This window comes from Schistocerca gregaria, chromosome 1 (assembly GCF_023897955.1).
Source record: "Schistocerca gregaria isolate iqSchGreg1 chromosome 1, iqSchGreg1.2, whole genome shotgun sequence".
NCBI classification, from domain to species: Eukaryota; Metazoa; Arthropoda; class Insecta; order Orthoptera; family Acrididae; genus Schistocerca; species Schistocerca gregaria.
The window spans coordinates 590,882,530-590,904,991 of record NC_064920.1 but is presented as its reverse complement, the minus strand read 5'-3'; the positions used below and the strand labels follow the sequence as shown (position 1 = coordinate 590,904,991).

The following is a 22,462-nucleotide window of genomic DNA, read 5'->3' as shown; positions in this document are numbered from 1 at the left end:
TTTCGCAGCTTCTGGACCTACTTGAACAACGACCTATGTTTATTTTTCTGGAGCATTGTGTGTGTGTGTGTGTGTGTGTGTCAGACCAATGAAGTAGTCCAGAACCTCGAAAGATTTTGGGATGAATAAATAAATAAACTTAATACATAACCAAAAAACGAATTATATAAACTTCATGGTTTGTGAAACCAAGCACTACATGAATTGTGTGGTCATGTGTGGTAAACTGCCCCCGAGTATAATGTGGCAATTGAAAATTAGTCGAACTGCCTAGATCAACGTATACAATAACACTCTAAAATCTTGGAAGGGTGGTGTGTCTACAGATAATATTTACATGCCAGCTGTTGGTTAGTTTGCCACAGCAGACAGCATTTTCGCCATCGACTGTTATTTCTTTTGTAAATGTATTTGTGGCCCTTGATTTATCCGTAAGCGAAATCTTTTTTCGGACCTAACATTTATGTTTCGCCTTCCTTGTATTTAACTCTTGTCACTGCTATATTGCCATATCCCGACCATATGATTTCATGGACGCCACGTTGTAAGCCGTGCAACTAACTAGAATTTTGTGGCGTTCCGATTGAACAGTAGCTCATGGTGCCACTACAGAGAGACATGTACTGCGGCGTCACATTGGTTGCTTGTGTCAACCCGGCTTAAAGTTGGCAGCAGTGGTTAATGCTTCGACCAAAGAATTTTGGAAAGCGTTCAAGATCTGAACGTGGATGATTAGAAGAGGTTATGTTTTTAATGAGAATGTTTCTGTAACAACATGAGAAATCGGGGGTACCCGCAGCATGGCTTACCGCTTTGGTTGCATTGAAGGAAAATGATGAAACAAAAACGAGATTTGTATTGTTTTAAGCCTTTCCAAATTGTTAAGTGTAGTGCTAGATATGAATACCCAGTGCCAAAGCCGAGAAGTGGACATCGCATTGTGTGTGATGAAAGTAATATTTATGTTTTTGGAGGGTATAATCCAGAAAATTTGAGAGGACCTCCAGGAACGAACGTTTTATTTAAAGAAATATGGGTTTACAATTTCGCTACCCGCACATGGGTAGTTGTTTACCCACCAAATATGCCAAACGAATTGGCGTCGAGTGCTGTTATATTGAGAGGAAGTACAATGATAATATTTGGAGGAACAGGTTACCCGTTTGGAGCAGTTTCTGGGAGTGAAGTTCACGTCTGTAATGTGAGAGATAATTTTAATATAACTGCAATAACAGCTGAAGGCAGTATACCACCCAAACTGTACGGCCAGGCCCTGGTATTGGATGGTCGTCGGTTGTATACGGTAGGAGGTACGACGGGACACGAGTTTACCACGGATATTCATTGCCTAGACCTAAAAACGAAAGTGTGGGAAGAAGTTTACGTATATTCCGCCAATGCACGATCGCCAGAAGGGAGATACAGGCATGAACTGGCGTTTGATGGAACAAGGATATATGTGCTAGGAGGTGGCACTGTCGATACTACTTTTGGATTCAAGGTAGTTATTATTCTTTCCTACTAAGTGTGTGTGCTAGTGTGTGCAGAGCTTCCTTCCAAAACTTATCAGTAAGTAGTTTCTTCAACGCTGAAGAATAATTTTGGCCTATGATACCAGTTTTCATAGTAAATAAATTGCTGATATTAACATGGCAGATTACTCAGTTCCCACCCTTCATTTACAAAAGCATTCTGTCTTCAGATTATATGAATTTTAAGTGGATCACAGCACTTGATTCCAAAAAATTTGGTTGTACTTCAGAATGTATTTCTTCTCATGATACTCACACACTGATTTTGCAGAAGAACTCACTCGAAATTTAAACAAGTTTGTCTAACTTCATCCAACTGAACCATAAACTGTTCTGCGACACACTTCACTTGCTAGCTGTCCAACAGAGCACTTTTCATCCATGTTACTGCATTCCAGTTAATCTCTCAAAACTGATAACAAACTACACAAAGCACATAACACATTCTAGACCCTCGAAGTACGTACATCGACTCTAACAGAGGTTTCAGAACAGACTGACTACAACAATGCCACACCCAGTAATAATGTACTTCTTTATTGACAATAAACCTAAACGTAAATGGGCATTTTTATTACCATAGAACAAAAGTGAAACCTCCTACTGTTTAATATTGCATTATTAAAAATAAACTGAAAGAGTATTGGGTGATAGTGTTAACTAAATATGTCACAATTAAATTTTATTGCAATGAAACAATAAACCATTTCAATGGACCACAGCCATAATGTCAATTGAAGAGTAATGTGAGTTATTTCCCCATTTTCAAAAATTCGTATCTTTGTTCAGTCAGAAATCAGTGTTGAAATTTTTACAGTATGTTGCTATCATATAGGTGTACAAACTGCAAAAATCATATTTTAATATTCAGTCCCGCCTGGGATAACCAACCCCAAACTCGACCAAAAAAATTTACAGATTTCAGAGATTCATAAAAAATTAAGGAAACATTTGTAAGTGTTCTTGGTCTGTATGGGGCAAGTAGTGCACAATATCTAACTGTAGGAAAAAATAGACTCTCAAATCATTCCTTGCTTGTTATTTTTGGGCCTAAAAAGTGGATTTTTTTAAAATTTGGATACCAAACTTTGGAGATCATTTTGACTGGTTATTTTTGAATTTAGGATATTTTGTGTAATAGGCAGTGTTGTAGAGGACACTTTTCTAAAAACAATCATGTCAGTTGCAATGTTGTAACTTAACCCCGTGCAGAGACATTCATAATTTTGCTAAAATCATTCAGTAAAGGTGAAAGGAAATTTTTTAAAACTGTTTTGAACTTCTCAATTATAGGGTAATCACGTATAAAAAAAATTAAAATATTTAAAAATGGTCAAGCACCCAACTTTTATTGGACCACTTCATTTGGATTGACCCTAACTTTTGTCTTATGTTTGATTCACTGCTGCTCTTGTTTGTTCAGACACCAAAATCCTTTTAACTCTATAGTATTTAAGTGGTGGCCTTGTTTGACACACACAATTTTCTGATCTAGAAATTTATTGTTTTGTGTCCAGTCCTTTGTGTCGCCATGTAAAACTGAATGTAATGCAGGTAAGCTCATTGAGCACAGATATGTAGATTCAAGTTGTAATTAATTCTTTAGCAGTGTTAGATTGATCATTGTCAGCACTCGTAAAAGAAATATTTTAATAATGTGAATGCACGGAGTCCTTAAGCAGTCCTTTAAATGCGCTTGTGTTTGGTTGTGAGTTAGTAGTGAAGCATGACAGATGTTTGCAGGAAACAGTGTTAAGTTGTTAAAAGTGATGTAGTGGGTAGAATTGATGTGCAATGGCAAATTATTATAAGATGAGCCTAAATGGAGAATGAAAAGACGGTATGTGCTCTAAATCAAATTTCCTCTTGTGGAGTTATACTGTTGCGACAGGCCTTTAGCGTTCTTTATGTGTCATACATTTTGTTTGCACTTATAATCTATCCTATGTAAGTGAGCCTATGACAGACATACCAAAATTTAATAAGTGTAGAAAATTTTCTAAGTAGCTGATGGCAAGCAGTACACAGAAACAAACAATATATATTGATTGACTTAATTTTACACACATCAGGAAGTTATGTGCGCAGTTGTTAATGTTAAACTGTAGTTAGTGACGTGGTTCGACTCGGTGGCAACAGTTAATTGGCTAGGAACTGTACAAGCTAGACTTATAAGTTTATGTAACTCGTATACCATTTTGTCGTACTTTTAACAGAAGTATTGTACTGTTGGGTAAATCCAATTACTTCATACGGTGAAGTCTCAGTTTTTTGTTGAGCATTTAGAGGACAAGTTTTAGGAGGTGGAGGGCTTGTCCAAAATGAGATGTGGGTCAGTCTTGATCAAAGCAGCACCCTCTACCCATTCACGGGTGTTACTTGCTTGTAACAAGCAGGAGGATGTTTCTGTAACCATCATGACCCGTAAGAGCTTAAATATGGTCCAGGGTATCATATTTCACAGAGACCTTCTTTTGCAGTCTGACAATGAGCTGCACACAAATTTAGAGCGGCGAGGTGTACATTTCGTCTGGCGTGTCCACCGGGGTCCGAAGGATAATCGGGTTGCCACCGGTGCCTTCATCTTGGCCTTTGAAGGTGATACATTGCCTGAGAAGGTCAAGGTGATGGTCTAACGGTGTGATGTAGAGGCCTATATCCCTCCTCCGATGCAGTGCTTTAAGTGCTGGACATTCAGCCATATGTCTTCCCACTGCACTTCCAGTGTCACATTCCGAGATTGTGGACACCCATCACATCCCAATACTTCATGTGCCCCACTCTCCCATCTGTGTCAACTGTGGAGAGCACTATTCGCCTTGCTCACCTGACTGAAGGATTCTCCAGAAAGAGAGGAAAATCATGGAGTACAAGACCCTGGACAGACTGACCTACACTGAGGCTAAGAGAAAATTTGAATGCCTGCATCCTGTGCGTATGACATCGTCTTGCGCTGTCGCTACAACAGTTATGGCACCATCAGCTCCACCAACCCAGGTCACCTCTTAGAGCTGGAAGACTACACCTGCCCCCTTGATGGTGGGGGGCATTTCCCTCACTGTTGCTCCTGCATCACCTACTGCAGGAGCAAAACCCCACCCCCCCAAACAATCGGAGACCTCTGTCCCCACTTCTAACCCAGAGAAGTGTAAGTCTTCTTTGGCTTCTCTCACTAGGAAGGTGTCCCTTGGGTCACTCTCTTCTCAGGTTTCTTTTCGTGGGAAACAAGACACTCACCAGTGGCTGAAGAGCCCAAAAGCAGCTGGTCGTAGGGCTTCACGCTCAGACCCAGAGGCTGAGCCAGTGAAGTCCTCCCAGCCAGGGAAACCCAAGGAGCAGTGAGAGAAATCCAAAAAGAAAGCCCCTAAGACCAAGGAAATTGTGGTGGCACCCACACCACCACTACCTACAAGCTCTGCGGCGGGGGATGGGGCAGAGATTTTGGCGTCCACTGAGGACCTAGCTCATGCCAGACCCACATACACAATGGAATGGATATAAACTGCTCAGACAATAAATTGTGGCAGCAGGTGACTTTGAGGCGTAAACTGCCTCATTGAATGTTCCATACCTTCCCAGTCTTATGATGTAATCTTCCAGTGGAACTGCGGTGGTTTTTTCCACCGCCTGGCTGAGCTACTGCAACTGTTAAGCTTTACACCTGCTATCTGCATTGCCCTCCAGGAAACCTGGTTCCCAGCAATTCAGACCCCTGCCCTCTGCGGCTATAAAGGATATTACAGGAACGGTAGTGACTATAATTGAGTGTCAGGTGGCGTTTGCGTTTTTGTCCTCAACTCGGTCTGTAGTGAATGTGTGCCCCCTTCAAACCCCTCTTGAAGCTGTGCCTGTCAGAGTAAGGATGACTCAGGAAATAACTGTCTGCAATGTATATCTACCTCCAGCAGTACCCATGAATGTAGCAGCCGCACTGATTGCTCAACTCCCTAAACCTTTCCTACTTCTGGGAGATTTTAACGCCCATAACCCCTTGTGGGGTGGTACTATGTTTATTGGCCGAGGCAGAGAAACTTTACTGTCGCAATTCGATCTCTGCCTCTTAAATACTGGGGCCGCCATACATTTCAGTATGGCTCATGGTAGTTACTCAGCCATTGATTTATCAATTTGCAGCCCAGGACATGTTCCATCTATCCACTGGAGAGGACATGACGACCTGTGACTACTTCCCCATCTTCCTGTCATTGCCCCAGCAACAGGCACACAGATGCCTGCCCAGATGGGCTTAGAACAAGGTGGGCTGGCTAACTTTCACCTCTGCTGTCACCGCTGAATCTCCCCCACACTGTAACATCGATGAGATGGTTGAGCATGTGACTAGCACAATTGTTTCTGCGGCAGAAAATGCGATCCCTTGCTCTTTAGGGTGCCCGAGGTGTAAGGCAGCCCCCTGGTGGTTGCCAGAAGTCACTGAAGCAATTAAGGAGCATCGGCGAGCTCTACTGCGGCATAAGCAGCACCCTTCCATGGAGCACCTCGTAACTTTTAAGCGGCTCTGTGCCCGTGTTCGCTACCTTATCAAACAACAGAAGAAGGAGTGTTGGGAGAGATACGTCTCCTCCATTGGGTGCCACATGTCACCTTCCCAAGTCTGGGCAAAGATCAAACGTCTTTTCGGGTACCAGGCCCCAACAGCTGTCCCTCGTCTTACCATAAATGGCGAGTTACGTACTGACGCAAACGTGATTGCCGAACACTTTGCTTGAGCCTCTGCATCGGAGAATTACCCCCCCCCCCCCCCCCCCCCCACCAGCCTTTCGCAAACTCAAACGGTGGCTGGAAGGAATGTCCTCTCATTCACTACACACTGCAGTGAATCCTATAACGCCCCATTTACAGAGTAGGAGCTCCTGAGTGCCCTTGCACATTGCTCTGACACAGCTCCTGGGCTTGATAGCTTCCACAGCCAGATGATTAAACATCTCTCATCTGACTGCAAGCGACATATTCTCGTCATCTTCAACTGGATCTGGTGCAATGGCATCTTTCCATCGCAATGGTGGGAGAGCACTATCGTTCCGGTGCTCAAACCGGGTAAAAACCTGCTTGATGTGGATAGCTATCGGCCCATCAGCCTCACCAACGTTCTTTGTAAGCTGCTGGAATGTATGGTATGTTGGCGGTTGTGTTGGGTCCTGGAGTCACATGGCTTGCAGGCTCCATGTCAGGGCAGTTTCTGCCAGGGTTGCTCTACCACTGATAATCTTGTGTCCATCGAGTCTGCCATCCTAACAGCCTTTTCCATACGGCAACACCTGATTGCCGTCTTTTTTGACTTACGTAAAGCATACGCCGCGACTTGGCAACACATATCCTTTCCACACTGTATGGGTGGGGTCTCCGGGGACCACTCCCAATTTTGATCCAAAACTTCCTGTCGCTCCGTACTTTCAGAGTCCAATTTGGTGACTCCCATAGTTCCATCCATATCCAGGAGAATGGAGTTCCACAGGCCTCTGTATTGAATGTGTGTCTATTTTTAGTGACCATTAATGGTCTAGCAGCAGCTGTCTGGTCCTCCGCCTCACTTTCTCTGTGTGCAGACGACTTCTGCATTTTGTACTGCTGCTCTAGTACTGTTGTTGCTGAACGACGCCTCCAGGGAGCCATCCACGATGCACAGTCATGGGCTCTAGCCCACGGCTTCCAGTTTTCAGCCGCAAAGTCGTGTGTCATGCACTTCTGTCGATGTCGTATCGTTCATCCGAAACCCGCACTTTACGTTCAAGACGATCCACTCACTCTAGTGGAGACATATCAGTTCCTAGGACTGGTTTTAAGTGCTCGATTGACTTGGCTCCCTCATCTTTGTCAGCTTAAGCAGAAGTGCTGGCAGCACCTAAATGTCCTCCGTTGTCTGAGGACCCAATTGGGGTCAGATCGCTGTACACTGTTGCAGCTCTACAGAGCCCTTGTCCAATCCCGAATTGATTATGGGAGTGTGATTATGGTTCGGCAGCACCTTCAACATTGCATTTACTCGACCCTGTGCACCACTGTGGGGTTCGATTAACGACAGGAGCTTTTAGGATGAGTCCAGTGACCAGCGTACTGGTGGAAGCTGGTGTCTCTCCACTGCAGATCAGACGCGCGAAACTGCTCGCAAGTTATGCAGCACACATTCATAGTTCCCCTGAGCATCCGAATTACCGTCTCCTTTTCCCGCTCGTGGCAGTCCATCTCCTGCATCGGCGGCCCAGATCGGGGCTAACGATTGCAGTTCACGTGCTGTCTCTTCTCTCCAAACTGGAGTCCTTCCCATTACCACCTCTATTTGCGGTCCGTTCACATATGCCTCCATGTTGTATGCCTCGGCTGCAGCTTCGTCTGGACCTTTCGCATGGCCCTAAGGACTCAGTTAACCCCGCCTCTCTCCACTGGCACTTCCTCTCGCTTGCATGTTCCAGGGCTCTGAAGTGGTTTACACAGACGGCTCAATGGCTGATGGTCCCATAGGCTTCAATGTTCATGGAGGACATATTGAGTAGCACTCTTTGCCAGTTGGCTGCAGTGTTTTCACTGCAGAGCTGGCGGTCATATCTCATGTTCTTGAGTACATCCAATCATGCCCTGGTGAGTCATTTCTCCTGTGTACTGACTCATTGAGCAGCCTTCAAGCTATCGACCAGTGTTACCCTCGCCACTCTCTGGTAACGTCCATTCAGGAGTCCATCTATGCCCTGGAACACTCCCGCTGTTCCTGGGTGTTTGTGTGGACTCCAAGATACGTTGGAATCCCCGGCAACGAACTTGCCGACAGGCTGGCCAAACAGGTGATGCAGAAACTGCTTCTGGAGATTGGCATCTCAGCACGCACAGAAACTGCATGTCATTAAGGAGACTGTGAATATGTGTAAGTCTTCCATGCAGGCCTCTCGCAGGGAATCAGTTGTCCTCTGCTGGCTCCACATTGGCCATACATGGCTGATGCATGGTTACCTACTCCGTTGCGAGTGGTTCCCAAATGACAGTCGTCCACCTCTTGCTAGACTGCCCACTTTTAGCCGCTCTGCAGCAGACTTTTAACTTTCTCAGCACCCTGCCTTCGGTGTTGGGCGACAAGCCTCCAGAGCAGCTTTAGCTATATGTTTTATATGAGAGAGTGGGTTTTATACTTCTATGTAGGTTTTAGCACATGTCCTTTGTCCCTCTATGTCCTCCACCCTAGTGGCTGGCTTTCCCTTTTTATTCTTGTGGTTGGCCAACCACTGTAATTTGCTTTCATGTTTTTACTCTCTTCTGTTTCTAGCATATCTCTGTTGTTTTCTTGTCCTCTTTTGTTCCTTTTAGTGTCCGTTGCCTTCCCTTCGTTCTTGTGGCTTTTCCTTTCTTTCCATTTGGTGTCATATGTTTCATCCGTTTTATTCTCACGCTTGTGGCATTGTTTTGTTAGGAACAAGGGACTGATGATCTCGTAGTTCGGTCCCTTCTCCCACCTTTAAACCAACCAATCAACCAACTACACCTAGCCTCTTTGGCTGACTCATTAACTTTCATAGCCATAGTTGATATAATGACATCAAGATATTTCCATTGCATATGGCTTAGCTCCTCAAGACAGTTTTCAGGAAATGTGTTTAATAGTATTTTGTACGACTGTCTGCCTGTACCCCCTGCAATGAATCTGTAGACATTCCAGTGTATACTTTGTAGGTTGAAACCGCTTCCAACTAGTATCACATTATCTGGGTATTTACATGCTACTGACCATAGACTTTCTATAAGTGACCCTAGAACTGTCGCAGCGAAATTGGGAGGCCAGTAAAATTGCCCAACAATTACCTTGGTTTCTCCTAAACCTTTTATACGCTACCAGGTAACTTAACTGTCATGCTGAACTGTTGACCACAGTGGAGATAATATTATTGTAAACTGCAGTAAATGCTCCCCCTTCCATGGCCTCTAATCTGTCTTTCTGATATGCATTCCATGACTCGTTATATATCTCAGAGCTTTCCACTTCAGGTTTCACCCAGCTTTTGTTCCCAAGAATGTTTCTCACTTCTACAAGGAAAGCAAAGTCAGGGTTAGCCGGTCCTCCTATAATTTGCAGTGTAATTCTGTTTATCTGGTGCCTTTAAGTGGCTTGAAGTATTGTTCTAGAATGGATACACCAAGTGAGTTAGCACAGTGGTAGGACACTGAATTCTCATTTGAGAGAACAATGGTTCATTCTGATTCCTGTCTAGCAATACAAATTTAGCATTTCTGCAGTTTCTTTTAATTTTTTTAAAGTCAAGTTCTTGGATGGAATGTTTGAAAAAGATAGGGTAGATTTCCTTCCCCAGTCTGAATTTGTGCTCTCTCTCTCTCTCTCTCTCTCTCTCTCTCTCTCTCTCTCTTTCTCTTTCTCTCTTATGGAGTATATTTATCCCAATCTTCCTTTAACTTTTTTGGTGGTATGAAATGAATGGCCAATCCTTTTTCTGTTGACACCATCTGACAACTTTTGCTGCTCTTTACTAACATATAGTGCATATATCTGATGTTTTTCAGCAATTAATTGCAGGCTGTATCACTTCATAATAGACTGTCAGTCTTAAGATCGTTGTCGTGCATGATCTCGCTTGGAAGTTATCATTGGCCCATCACAATATTTCTTACTTGTCATATCGGTGAAGCTGTTTAATAAATAGAACTTTTGGCACCTCATAGTCATTTATAGTCAGTGAGTTCAGATGGCACGGCAGCAAAATCTACATGGAAGACAATTATTTCTCTATAGAAAATATATTTTTACCAACTTGTGATTTAAAACATGAACTGGAGTTGAGTATTGTAAAAAATTTCACAAAACGAAGTGTAACAGAAATGTTAGCATGAGTAGCATTGTGGTGGCAGTAGTGTGTGGAGGCAATTCTCAGGGTAACTTATCTTTCTCCCCCCATTATGGTTTCTTTTAAAACCTCAGGCATTTTTTCCTTTTATGTTGTTGGATTTTTAACGTACCTTTGTGTTGGTTAGCTTACCATTTCATTTTGCCTATATTTTTTATTTTCAAGCAGAGTTCAAAATTGTAGACAATACCTTGGAAATAGATTTTTGTGAGCAATTGCAATAGGATTTGTAGCTAATTGTCACTTTACTCTTATCTCATTGTTTAAAATTAGTATTACTGCAAGTCTGCAACACGTTACTGGAACAGTTTAGGGTGCAGTAGCTATGGGGTTAAAAATACAAAATCACATAGGAACAGTGGAGGAGTAGATCTAATAATGAATAATAAAATAGGAATGCAAATAAGCTACTATAACAGCATAATGAACACATTGTCCTAGCCAAGAAACCAATGTGCACCATAGTAGTGTACAAGTTTATAAGTCAGCAGGATCCACAGATGAAGTAGTGACTGAAGAATATATGAGGAGATAAAATAAATTATTGAGGTAGTTCAGGGATAGGAATTCATTGTAGGAAAAGAAAGAGAAGCAAAAAAGAAGAACAAAGGAAAATGAATTATAGAGGAAACTGCCTGGTCAAATATTGTTCATAGCGTAATTTAATCATTGCACTTGGCTTATGAATAATATAAGGAGGTTGTATAATTGGAAGAGATCTGGACCCACTGGGAAGTTTCAAATAGATTAAATAATGGCAAGACAGATTTTGAAACTAGATTTCAAACTGTAAGACATTCCCAGGAACATATGAGACTGCAGCCTTAATTATTGGTTCTAAATTGCAGATTGAAACTGAAGAAATAGTAATAATGTAGGGAATTAAGGCTATAGGACATGGGTAAACTGAAGTAACTAGAGGTTGTTGAGGGTGTGACGAAACATTTGGCCACAATTGACTGAAGTAGGAGAAAGATGTGCAATAGAAGGCAATTGTAGTAGTGAGGCAAAAGGGGTCAAATAGATAAAAGCAAGGCCTAGTAGATATCCTTACATAACACAGACACTGATTGTGAAAGCTTGCATATTTCCCTTAAGTTTTATATGTTTATGTAACTTGCATGTCTGAAGGAACAGACTTGTTTACCATCCACAGTTGTATGAAAATACTTTGACCTTTATTCACTGACTGTGAATTCCTTGATAACAGCTGTAATAGGTACAGATGAGTGACACATGAAAATTTGTGCTTCTGAGACACGAACCCAGATTTCCTCTTATCGCGAGTGGTTGCCAAACTACTTGGGTATCCCGAGACCCAACTAAACTGTCACATGTCACACTGTGTGCATCCGCATATCAGAGTCCACTATTTTCAGCCTACATAGCGGACTTTGATGCAGGAAGTAGACAGTGTGGTATGTGGAAGTTTGGGTCAATCCGAGGAGTGTGCATGGGTAGTCGAATTGGGTAAGGCAACCACTCTCAATCAGTGGGAAATCCAAGTTTGTGTCCTGTTCTGGCACAAATTTTCACATGTTACTAATGGGTATACCTAATACAACAAATAAATTCAAAGTAGTTTTGTGTGTTTTTTCTTTTGCCAACACTTTGTGAGTAGATTTATCTATCCACTTATATTTTTAACAGTACATATAAAATTTGACAAAATGAGAAAGTATAAAAATGCAACAAATGAAGCATGTGGAAGGGATTACAGAATCCTAAAAAATGAGCTTGACTGAAAGTGCAAAATGGCTGGAAGACAATGCGAAGATAATGAAGCATGTGTAATGAGGGAAAAGGTAGAGATGCCAGTAGAGTTAGACATCTTTGGAGAAAAGAGAGAGACAGCTGTTACAGTATCAAGAGTTCAGATGGTATGTAAATATTAAGCAAAGAAGGGAAAAGGTGGAAGGAATATATAGCAGGTCTATACAACAGAAGCAGACTTTAAGGCAAAAAATGTAGAAAGCTAAGGAGAAGTTGAATAGGAGATGGGAGATGTGATACTGCAAGAATAATTCAAAAGAGCACTAATAGACCAGAGTTGAAAGAAAGCTCCTAGAATAAAGCATTACTCAGCCATAACAAAACTATTACACCTGGTATACTAGATATGAGGCAGTCGAAACACATTGTCTTCAAGAAGAATGTAGTAATTCAAATTCCAAACACGACAGGTGCTGTAACTTATAAATATTATTCAACTATCAGTTTGACAGTTTATGGTTGCGAAGTACTGACATGAATTACTTACAGGAGAATGGAAAAAGCTAGCAGAAACCAACTTAGGGGAGATACGTCTGGGTTCCAGAGACATGTAGGGACACATGAGGCAATACTGATTTTGTGACTTAGTTTAGAAGATAGGTTAAAGAAAGGCAAAACTATGTTATATGGTGCAGTTTTTTAGGAAACTTATGACAGTGTTGATTGGAATACAAGCTTTGAAATTTTGAAGGTAGCAGGGATAAAATACAAGGAGTGGCAGATCATATAGAGCTTGTACAGAAACCAGACTGTAGTTATAGGAGTGCAGGATGGGGTGTGGGAGGGGCAGGGGGGGGGGGAGGAGATCCTCATGAAAGGGAAGAAAGGGAAGCAGTGGTTGAGAAGTGAGTGAGACAATATTTTTGCCTATCCTCAATGTTTTCGATCTGTACATTGATCAGTAGTAAAGGAAACAAAGGAGAATCTGTAAAGGGAATTCCAATCAGGGAGGAGGAATAAAAACATGGGAGATTTGCAGTTGACATTGTAATTCCATCAGGGATGGCAGAAGAAGTGAAACAGCAGGTGAACAGAATGGACAGCGTATTGAAAAGAAGATATAAGGCAAACATCAAGAAAAGTAAAGCAAGGGTAATGGAATGTCGTCAAATTAAATGTAGTCATTGCCGAGGGATTTAGGTTAGGAAATAGTGGTTGATGAGTTTTGATGTTTTGGCAGCAAAATGTCTGATCAGTGAAGGATTTAAGATGCAGACTGTCACTAGCATGAAAACATTTCTAAGAAAGAGAAATTTCTTAACAGCAAATATAAACTGAAGTGTTAAGGACGTCTTTTCGGGAGGTATTTTTCAGCAGTGTAGCCTTTTATGGAAGTGAAATGTGGACAATATGCAGTTCAGACAAAGAGAGAAAAGAGACTGTTTACATATTGTACTAGAGGAAAATGCTGAAGATCAGATGAATTGATCTAATAACAAATGAGGTGGTACTAATGAGGGAACCTCCCCATCGCACCCCCCTCAGATATAGTTATAAGTTGGCACAGTGGATAGGCCTTGAATAACTGAACACAGATCAATCGAGAAAACAGGAAGAAGTTGTGTGGAACTATGAAAAAAATTAGTAAAATATACAAACTGAGTAGTTCATGCGCAAGATAGAACATCAAGGAAAATGTGAGCTCAGGAGTACCGTGGTCCCGTGGTTAGCCTGATGGTTCAAATCTTCCCTAGACTGAAAATTTTACTTTCTTTATTTTCGCAAAGTTATGATCTCTCCGTTCGTTCATTGACGTCTCTGTTCACTGTAATAAGTTTAGTTTCTGTGTTTTGCGACCACACCGCAAAACAGTGCGATTAGTAGACGAAAGGACGTGCCTCTCCAATGGGAACCGAAAACATTTGATCGCAAGGTCATAGGTCAACCAATTCCTCCACAGGAAAACACGTCTGATATATTGTATATGATACTGGTAGCAGCATGTCCGTTACATGACAGGAATATGTTGTCAACCCATCTAACTTGTACACTTAACAAATGGGTAAAAAGATTCTTCTACCTTGCCCGATTTAGGTTTTCTTGTGGATGCGATAATCACTCCCAAAAAAAGTGATGAAAACATAAGAGTTTGCCACATAAACTGAATATAAAAAATTAAACTTTTCACTCGAGGGGAGACTTGCACCTAGGATCTCTCGTCCCGTAGCTGCCCTCGCTAACCATGGGACCACAGCACTCCTTGACTCCCATTGTCCTTGATGTTGCCTATCTTCGCATGGACTACTCAGTTTGTATATTTTACTAATTTGTTTCATAGTTCCACACTACTTCTTCCTGTTTGCTCGATTGATCTGTGTTCAGTTTTTGAAGGCCTATCCACTGTGCCAACTTATAACTAAATCTGAGGGGGGTGCGATGGGGAGGTTCCCTTGTAAGAAAGACTAGGAAAAAGAAATTTGTGGCACAATTTGACTAAAAGAAGGAATCACTTGATAGGACAGTAAACATTGTAGAGGAAGATCATGGGATGAAGTTATTAACCTGGTTCAAATGTGTGTAGTCTGCAGTTGTTATTCAGAGATGAAGCAGCTTGTGCAAGATACTGTGGGTTTTGTACTGAAAACCTTAACAACAAGGTAGACTGATAAGCAGTGTCTTTAGTTTAATATTCTGGAAGTGCTACAAAAGGTTGTCATTTGGTGAACTGATTAGAAACTTTGTCTTCTTGATACTTATAACTTAAATCATGTTTGGAAGCCATAGCACATGCGATAGAAATCAGTTAAACTTTTGTCCTGGCAGATACAAGTTTTGAAGTTTGATTTGCAGATGCTTTGTGCACTTTTTACTTATATAAAAGTTCAGGGAGACAGAATGGCTGGTCAGTACTTCTCTTCAGGATGTGAAATTCCAGTTCTGCCATTCGGGAGGAGGACGGTTCAATCCCGCGTCCAGCCATCCTGATTTAGGTGTTCTGTAATTTCCCTAAATCGCTCCAGGCAAATGCCGGGCTGGTTCCTTTCAAAGGGCACGGCCGACTTCCTTCCCCGTCCTTCCCTAATCCGATGAGACCAATGACCTCGCTGTCTGGTCTCCTTCGCCAAACAACCCTCCAGTTCTGCCATTTAAAAGTGTAAACACTAATGTTTCAAAACTATAAGAACTTTTTCTTCCTTTTAGAACAGGGATGGGTTGGAGATGATTGAGCCGAGTAGCGGGTCCCTCACACCCCAGGTTGACAGGGCCCATCTGTTGTGTGGACAGTTGTTATTTTCACTTTTAAGTGTGCCTGTTGGCAGTTGGAATTTTGCCTTGTGAATATAAATACTGGTCAAATTGATGATATGAATATAATAGAGGGAAACATTCCACGTGGGAAAAATATATCTAAAAACAAAGATGATGTAACTTTGTGTTTGTAACTTCGTGTTTTTTTTTATTGTGCCTATCTACCAGCGCTTTCCCGCTTGGTAAGTCATGGAATCTTTGTTTTTAATTTATATATATATATATTAAAATGTATGTGCGGATGGATATGTGTGTGTGTGTGTGTGTGTGTGCGAGTGTACACCTGTCCTTTTTTCCCCTAAGGGAAGTCTTTCCGCTCCCGGGATTGGAATGACTCCTTACCCTCTCCCTTAAAACCCACATCCTTTCGTCTTTCCCTCTCCTTCCTGAAGAAGCAACCATCGGTTGCGAAAGTCTTTCCGCTCCCGCGATTGGAATGACTCCTTACCCTCTCCCTTAAAACCCACATCCTTTCATCTTTCCCTCTCCTTCCCTCTTTCCTGACGAAGCAACCGTTGGTTGCGAAAGCTTGAAATTTGTTGTGTGTTTGTGTGGTTTTTTATTGTGCCTATCTACCAGCGCTTTCCCAATTGGTAAGTCATGGAATCGTTGTTTTTAATATATTTTTCCCATGGGGAATGTTTCTTTCTATAGAAAGAAACTTCCACATGGGAAAAATATATTAAAAACAAAGATTCCAAGACTTACCAAGCGGGAAAGCGCCAGTAGATAGGCACAATGAATAAAACACACAAACACACACACACAGAATTTCGAGCTTTCGCAACCGGCGGCTGCTTCGTCAGGAAAGAGGGAAGGAAAAGGAAAGATGAAAAGATGTGGATTTTAAGGGAGAGGGTAAGGAGTCATTCCAATCCTGGGAGCGGAAAGACGTACCTTAGGGGGGAAAAAGGATAGGTATATACTCGCGCGCACGCGCACACACACATATCCATCCATACATACACAGACACAAGCAGACATACACTCCTGGAAATTGAAATAAGAACACCGTGAATTCATTGTCCCAGGAAGGGGAAACTTTATTGACACATTCCTGGGGTCAGATACATCACATGATCACACTGACAGAACCACAGGCACATAGACACAGGCAACAGAGCATGCACAATGTCGGCACTAGTACAGTGTATATCCACCTTTCGCAGCAATGCAGGCTGCTATTCTCCCATGGAGACGATCGTAGAGATGCTGGATGTAGTCCTGTGGAACGGCTTGCCATGCCATTTCCACCTGGCGCCTCAGTTGGACCAGCGTTCGTGCTTTACCGCGTGAGACGACGCTTCATCCAGTCCCAAACATGCTCAATGGGGGACAGATCCGGAGATCTTGTTGGCCAGGATAGTTGACTTAAACCTTCTAGAGCATGTTGGGTGGCACGGGATACATGCGGACGTGCATTGTCCTGTTGGAACAGCAAGTTCCCTTGCCGGTCTAGGAATGGTAGAACGATGGGTTCGATGACGGTTTGGATGTACCGTGCACTATTCAGTGTCCCCTCGACGATCACCAGAGGTGTACGGCCAGTGTAGGAGATCGCTCCCCACACCATGATGCCGGGTGTTGGCCCTGTGTGCCTCGGTCGTATGCAGTCCTGATTGTGGCGCTCACCTGCACGGCGCCAAACACGCATACGACCATCATTGGCACCAAGGCAGAAGCGACTCTCATCGTTGAAGACGACACGTCTCCATTCGTCCCTCCATTCACGCCTGTCGCGGCACCACTGGAGGCGGGCGGCACGATGTTGGGGCGTGAGCGGAAGACGGCCTAACGGTGTGCGGGACTGTAGCCCAGCTTCCTGGAGACGGTTGCGAATGGTCCTCGCCAATACCCCAGGAGCAACAGTGTCCCTAATTTGCTGGGAAGTGGCAGTGCGGTCCCCTACGGCACTGCGTAGGATCCTACGGTCTTGGCGTGCATCCGTGCGTTGCTGCGGTCCGGTCGCAGGTCGACGGGCACGTGCACCTTCCGCCGACCACTGGCGACAACATTGATGTACTGTGGAGACCTCACGCCCCACGTGTTGAGCAATTCGGCAGTACGTCCACCCGGCCTCCCACATGCCCACTATACGCCCTCGCTCAAAGTCCGTCAACTGCACATACGGTTCACGCCCACGCTGTCGCGGCATGCTAAAAGTGTTAAAGACTGCGATGGAGCTCTGTATGCCATGGCAAACTGGCTGACACTGACGGCGGCGGTGCACAAATGCTGCGCAGCTAGCGCCATTCGACGACCAACAGCGCGGTTCCTGGTGTGTCCGCTGTGCCGTGTGTGTGATCATTGCTTTTACAGCCCTCCCGCAGTGTCCGGAGCAAGTATGGTGGGTCTGACACACCAGTGTCAATGTGTTCTTTTTTCCATTTCCAGGAGTGTATTTAAAGGCCTTTAAATATGTCTGCCGGTAGATAGGCACAATAAATAAACACACACACACACACACACACACACACACACACACACACACACACAGAATTTCTAGCTTTTGCAACTGACGGTTGCTTCTTCAGGAAAGAGGGAAGGAGAGGGAAAGACGAAAGGATGTGGGTTTTAAGGGAGAGGATAAGGAGTCATTCCAGACCCGGGAGCGGAAAGACTTACCTTAGGGGCAAAAAAGGACAGGTGTACACTCGCACAAACACACACACATCCATCCGCACATACACAGACACAAGCAGACATTTGTAAAGGCAAACAGTTCGGGCAGAGATGTCAGTCGAGGCGGAAGTACAGAGGCAAAGAAGTTGTTGAAAGACAGGTGAGGTATGAGCGGCGGCAACTTGAAATTAGCGGAGGTTGAGGCCTGGCGGATATCGAGAAGAGAGGATATACTGAAGGGCGAGTTCCCATCTCCGGAGTTCGGATAGGTGGGTGTTGGTGGGAAGTATCCTGATAACCCGGACGGTGTAACACTGTGCCAAGATGTGCTGGCCGTGCACCAAGGCATGTTTAGCCACAGGGTGATCCTCATTACCAACAAACACTGTCTGCCTGTGTCCATTCATGCGAATGGACAGTTTGTTGCTGGTCATTCCCACATAGAAAGCGTCACAGTGTAGGCAGGTCAGTTGGTAAATCACGTGGGTGCTTCCACACGTGGCTCTTCCTTTGATCGTGTACACCTTCCAGGTTACAGGACTGGAGTAGGTGGTGGTGGGAGGGTGCATAGGATAGGTTTTACACTGGGGGCGGTTACAAGGGTAGGAGCCAGAGGGTAGGGAAGGTGGTTTGGGGATTTCATAGGGATGAACCAAGAGGTTACGAAGGTTAGGTGGACGGTGGAAAGACACTCTTGGTGGAGTGGGGAGGATTTCATGAAGGATGGATCTCATTTCGGGGGAATTTTTAGGAAGTCGTATCCCTGCTGGAGAGCCACATTCAGAGTCTGATCCAGTCTCGGGAAGTATCCTGTCACAAGGGGGCACTTTTAGGGTTCTTCTGTGAGAGGTTCTGGGTTTGAGGGGATGAGGAAGTGGCTCTGGTTATTTGCTTCTGTACCAGGTCGGAAGGGTAGTTGCGGGATGCGAAAGCTGTTTTCAGGTTGTTGGTGTAATGGTTCAGAGATTCAGGACTGGAGCAGATTCGTTTGCCACGAAGGCCTAGGCTGTAGGGAAGGGACCGTTTGATATGGAATGGGTGGCAGCTGTCATAATGGAGGTACTGTTGCTTGTTGGTGGGTTTGATGTGGACGGATATGTGAAGCATGTGGACTGTAGTGCTTATATGAAGTTAGCTTAACACATCCTTAACACTTCCTCATCCCCTCAAACCCAGAACCTCTCACAGAAGAACCCTAAAAGTGCCCCCCCCCCTTGTGACAGGATACTTCCCGGGACGGGATCAGACTCTGAATGTGGCTCTCCAGCAGGGATACGACTTCCTAAAATCCTGCCCCGAAATGAGATCCATTCTTCATGAAATCCTCCCCACTCCACAAAGAGTGTCTTTCCACCGTCCACCTGACCTTCGTAACCTCTTGGTTCATCCCTATGAAATCCCCAAACCACCTTCCCTACCCTCTGGCTCCTACCCTTGTAACTGCCCCCGGTGTAAAACCTGTCCTATGCACCCTCCCACCACCACCTACTCCAGTCCTGCAACCCGGAAGGCGTATACGATCAAAGGAAGAGCCACATGTGAAAGCACCCACGTGATTTACCAACTGACCTGCCCACACTGTGACGCTTTCTATGTGGGAATGACCAGCAACAAACTGTCCATTCGCATGAATGGACACAGACAGACAGTGTTTGTTGGTAATGAGGATCACCCTGTGGCTAAACATGCCTTGGTGCACGGCCAGCACCTCTTGGCACAGTGTTACACCGTCCGGGTTATCTGGATACTTCCCACCAACACCAACCTATCCGAACTCCGGAGATGGGAACTCGCCTTTCAGTATATCCTCTCGTCTCGATATCCCCCAGGCCTCAACCTCCACTAATTTCAAGTTGCCGCCGCTCATACCTCACCTGTCTTTCAACAACTTCTTTGCCTCTGTACTTCCGCCTCGACTGACATCTCTGCCCGAACTGTTTGCCTTTACAAATGTCTGCTTGTGTGTGTGTGTGTGTGTGTGTGTGTGTGTGTGTGTGTGTGTGTGTGTGTGTACACCTGTCCTTTTTTCCCCCTAAGGTAAGTCTTTCCACTCCCGGGATTGGAATGACTCCTTACCCTCTCCCTTAAAACCCACATCCTTTCGTCTTTCCCTCTCCTTCCCTCTTTCCTGAAGAAGCAACCGTCAGTTGCAAAAGCTAGAAATTCTGTGTATGTGTTTGTGTGTTTTATTTATTGTGCCTATCTACTGGCGCTTTCCCACTTGGTAAGTCTTGGAATCTTTGTTTTTAATATATTTTTCCCATGTGGAAGTTTCAATGTGTGTCTGTGTGTATTAGTATGGTATGCTACACATATTTGATTTTACTTAATTGTATCAAATTTGTTCTTCATTTGCACTATTCGTAGGACATTGATGCTTTTAACATCGTGACGAAGAAATGGGAAATTGTTTCAACAAAGTGTGACAACAGAGTTCGTCCTCCTGGTTATCCTCCTCCAAGGCAGTTCCATGGGTGTGTGCAGTTGCCAGAAGAAGGACTGCAAGAGCCTGCAGTTTTCATATGTGGAGGATATGGGAATAGTCATAGTTTTCGTGACATTTGGAAACTTAGTCTGAAAACATTGCAGTGGACTTATGTAAGAGAATGTAGTTTTCCACAAACCTTGTATTTTCATTCATCTGCGATCACACCATATGGATGCATGTATACATTTGGTGGTGTTACAAGGGACAATAAAAGAATAAATGACTTGTATGCTACTTGGGTATGCATACCTAAACTAGAAGAAATGTGCTGGGAGGCTATACTTCACTACAATCCAGACCTGTACCTGACAGCGAAAGACAAACTTTTATCTTATGGCTTCCCTAGAAAGTTCGTTGGAAGGTTGTGACAGTGTACATTGTCTCTGATGAACTAAAACAGGTGATGCAAATTGTTGATTATAATTTGTATTTTTGAACTTTTATTTGTTCCTATTTTATCACATTGCAAGAAACAGCTTCAGATTAATATTGAGAAATGAATAGTGATCATAATAACCTTACAAGAGCCAGCAGTTCATAGAATATACCAAGTTGTCATAAGAATCTTATTGGCTACTCGCACTTTAAAAGTGATTGCAGTAGCCATGCTTTTATTAATCAGTACAGAAAAATTGTTTGTTAATTGTTGATGTATGCACCTTTTGATTTAAAAGAAATATTACAATTGTACACATTTGTTGAATTTCAACCATTGTGCAGTTTAATTAATTTCTTCTGGACCTACTGATCACAGAACATTATATGCACAGAGGATGTAACAGAACACTTACAGTGTATATTTTACCGAGTCTCTGACTAATTGTATGCAGATTATTTACTTATGTAAGTTGCTTTTGTTTGGTGCTGTTGGTTCATCTTATATTTATGAATTGTGTCATCATTATGCTTCCAAAACTTTTCCCCATGCAGCTTTCTGATGAGAGTCCAGTATCAGCACCACAGCCTTTCATTATATATTTGTAGTTCATTTCTCCCTGTGCTATTTTCAGTTTTCTCATGTATGTTGTTTTGATGTCTGCACTCCTTCACAGCACAGTTTCAATCTAATGAATGTTCACTGATTAATTTCCTGTGGTACTCCTTTTCTGTTACACATTTTCATGGGAAAATTATCTACTTACATTGCATTATTTTTATGTATTTTCTACATTCTTATCTAGATACAAATATTGAATTATTTGACAGAACAACACATTCGTATCAGAAGGTAAATGATTGTGAAAAAACACCAAATATGGTTTATATTATATGAAATGTGCACTATGAGAAATTACTTGGACACAAAGCTTTTGTGTCACACAAACAAGGCAGTAGGTTGTTGCTACTGTTGTATTGCAGTGAAGTAATTACAAGTAACAACTAATCACTCATTTATAATGTAACATCATTTTCTATTATGATTGTAATGATAGTGTGTGTTTCATGAAGAATAATTTGTGTTTATTTCAAGTAAGGCTTCTTTTTGCCTTTCTACACTTCTCCTCAAACACTTTCTCCTATGCGGCTGATTTAATTTGCAACTTGTCTAGTGCTAGCAAGTAAGTAAAAATAGATCAATTTATTGTTGAAAATAGACTGCAGCTGAATGTCACATGACTTCCGCTTCCACTATGATCAACTCAATGGAGCATGTATGTTGCTGTCATCAGTAAGTGTGTATTAACCCGAAAATCACATTTTCAGTATCACTTCTGTTGTAATTTCTGTATTCAGATTATCAGCACATGTATCCAGACATCAAAAAACTTTTTTAAAATAGTCAGCAAGTGGGCTTTTTTGCAGAACACTGAAATGCACAACACAGGTTGAGCTTTGTTAGCACTCTTTGTAAATTAATTATTTTGTGGCAACAACTGTGTGTGTGTCCAAATAACAGTTGTCAGCAGAATTATTGGAAAAAAGACAAATTAAGAAAAATA

At 43.0% G+C, this 22,462-nt stretch overlaps 1 protein-coding gene across 1 annotated transcript; it reads left to right on the top strand.

Annotated features, from left to right (window-relative positions):
- Positions 1-539: 539 nt before the first annotated feature.
- On the top strand, positions 540-22,059 carry LOC126357696 (kelch domain-containing protein 10). Its single transcript, XM_050007479.1, has 2 exons — positions 540-1,501; positions 20,402-22,059. Exons 1-2 carry the CDS (start codon positions 833-835, stop codon positions 20,888-20,890), a joined length of 1,158 nt encoding a protein of 385 aa, XP_049863436.1. The 5' UTR covers positions 540-832; the 3' UTR covers positions 20,891-22,059.
- Positions 22,060-22,462: the final 403 nt, after the last annotated feature.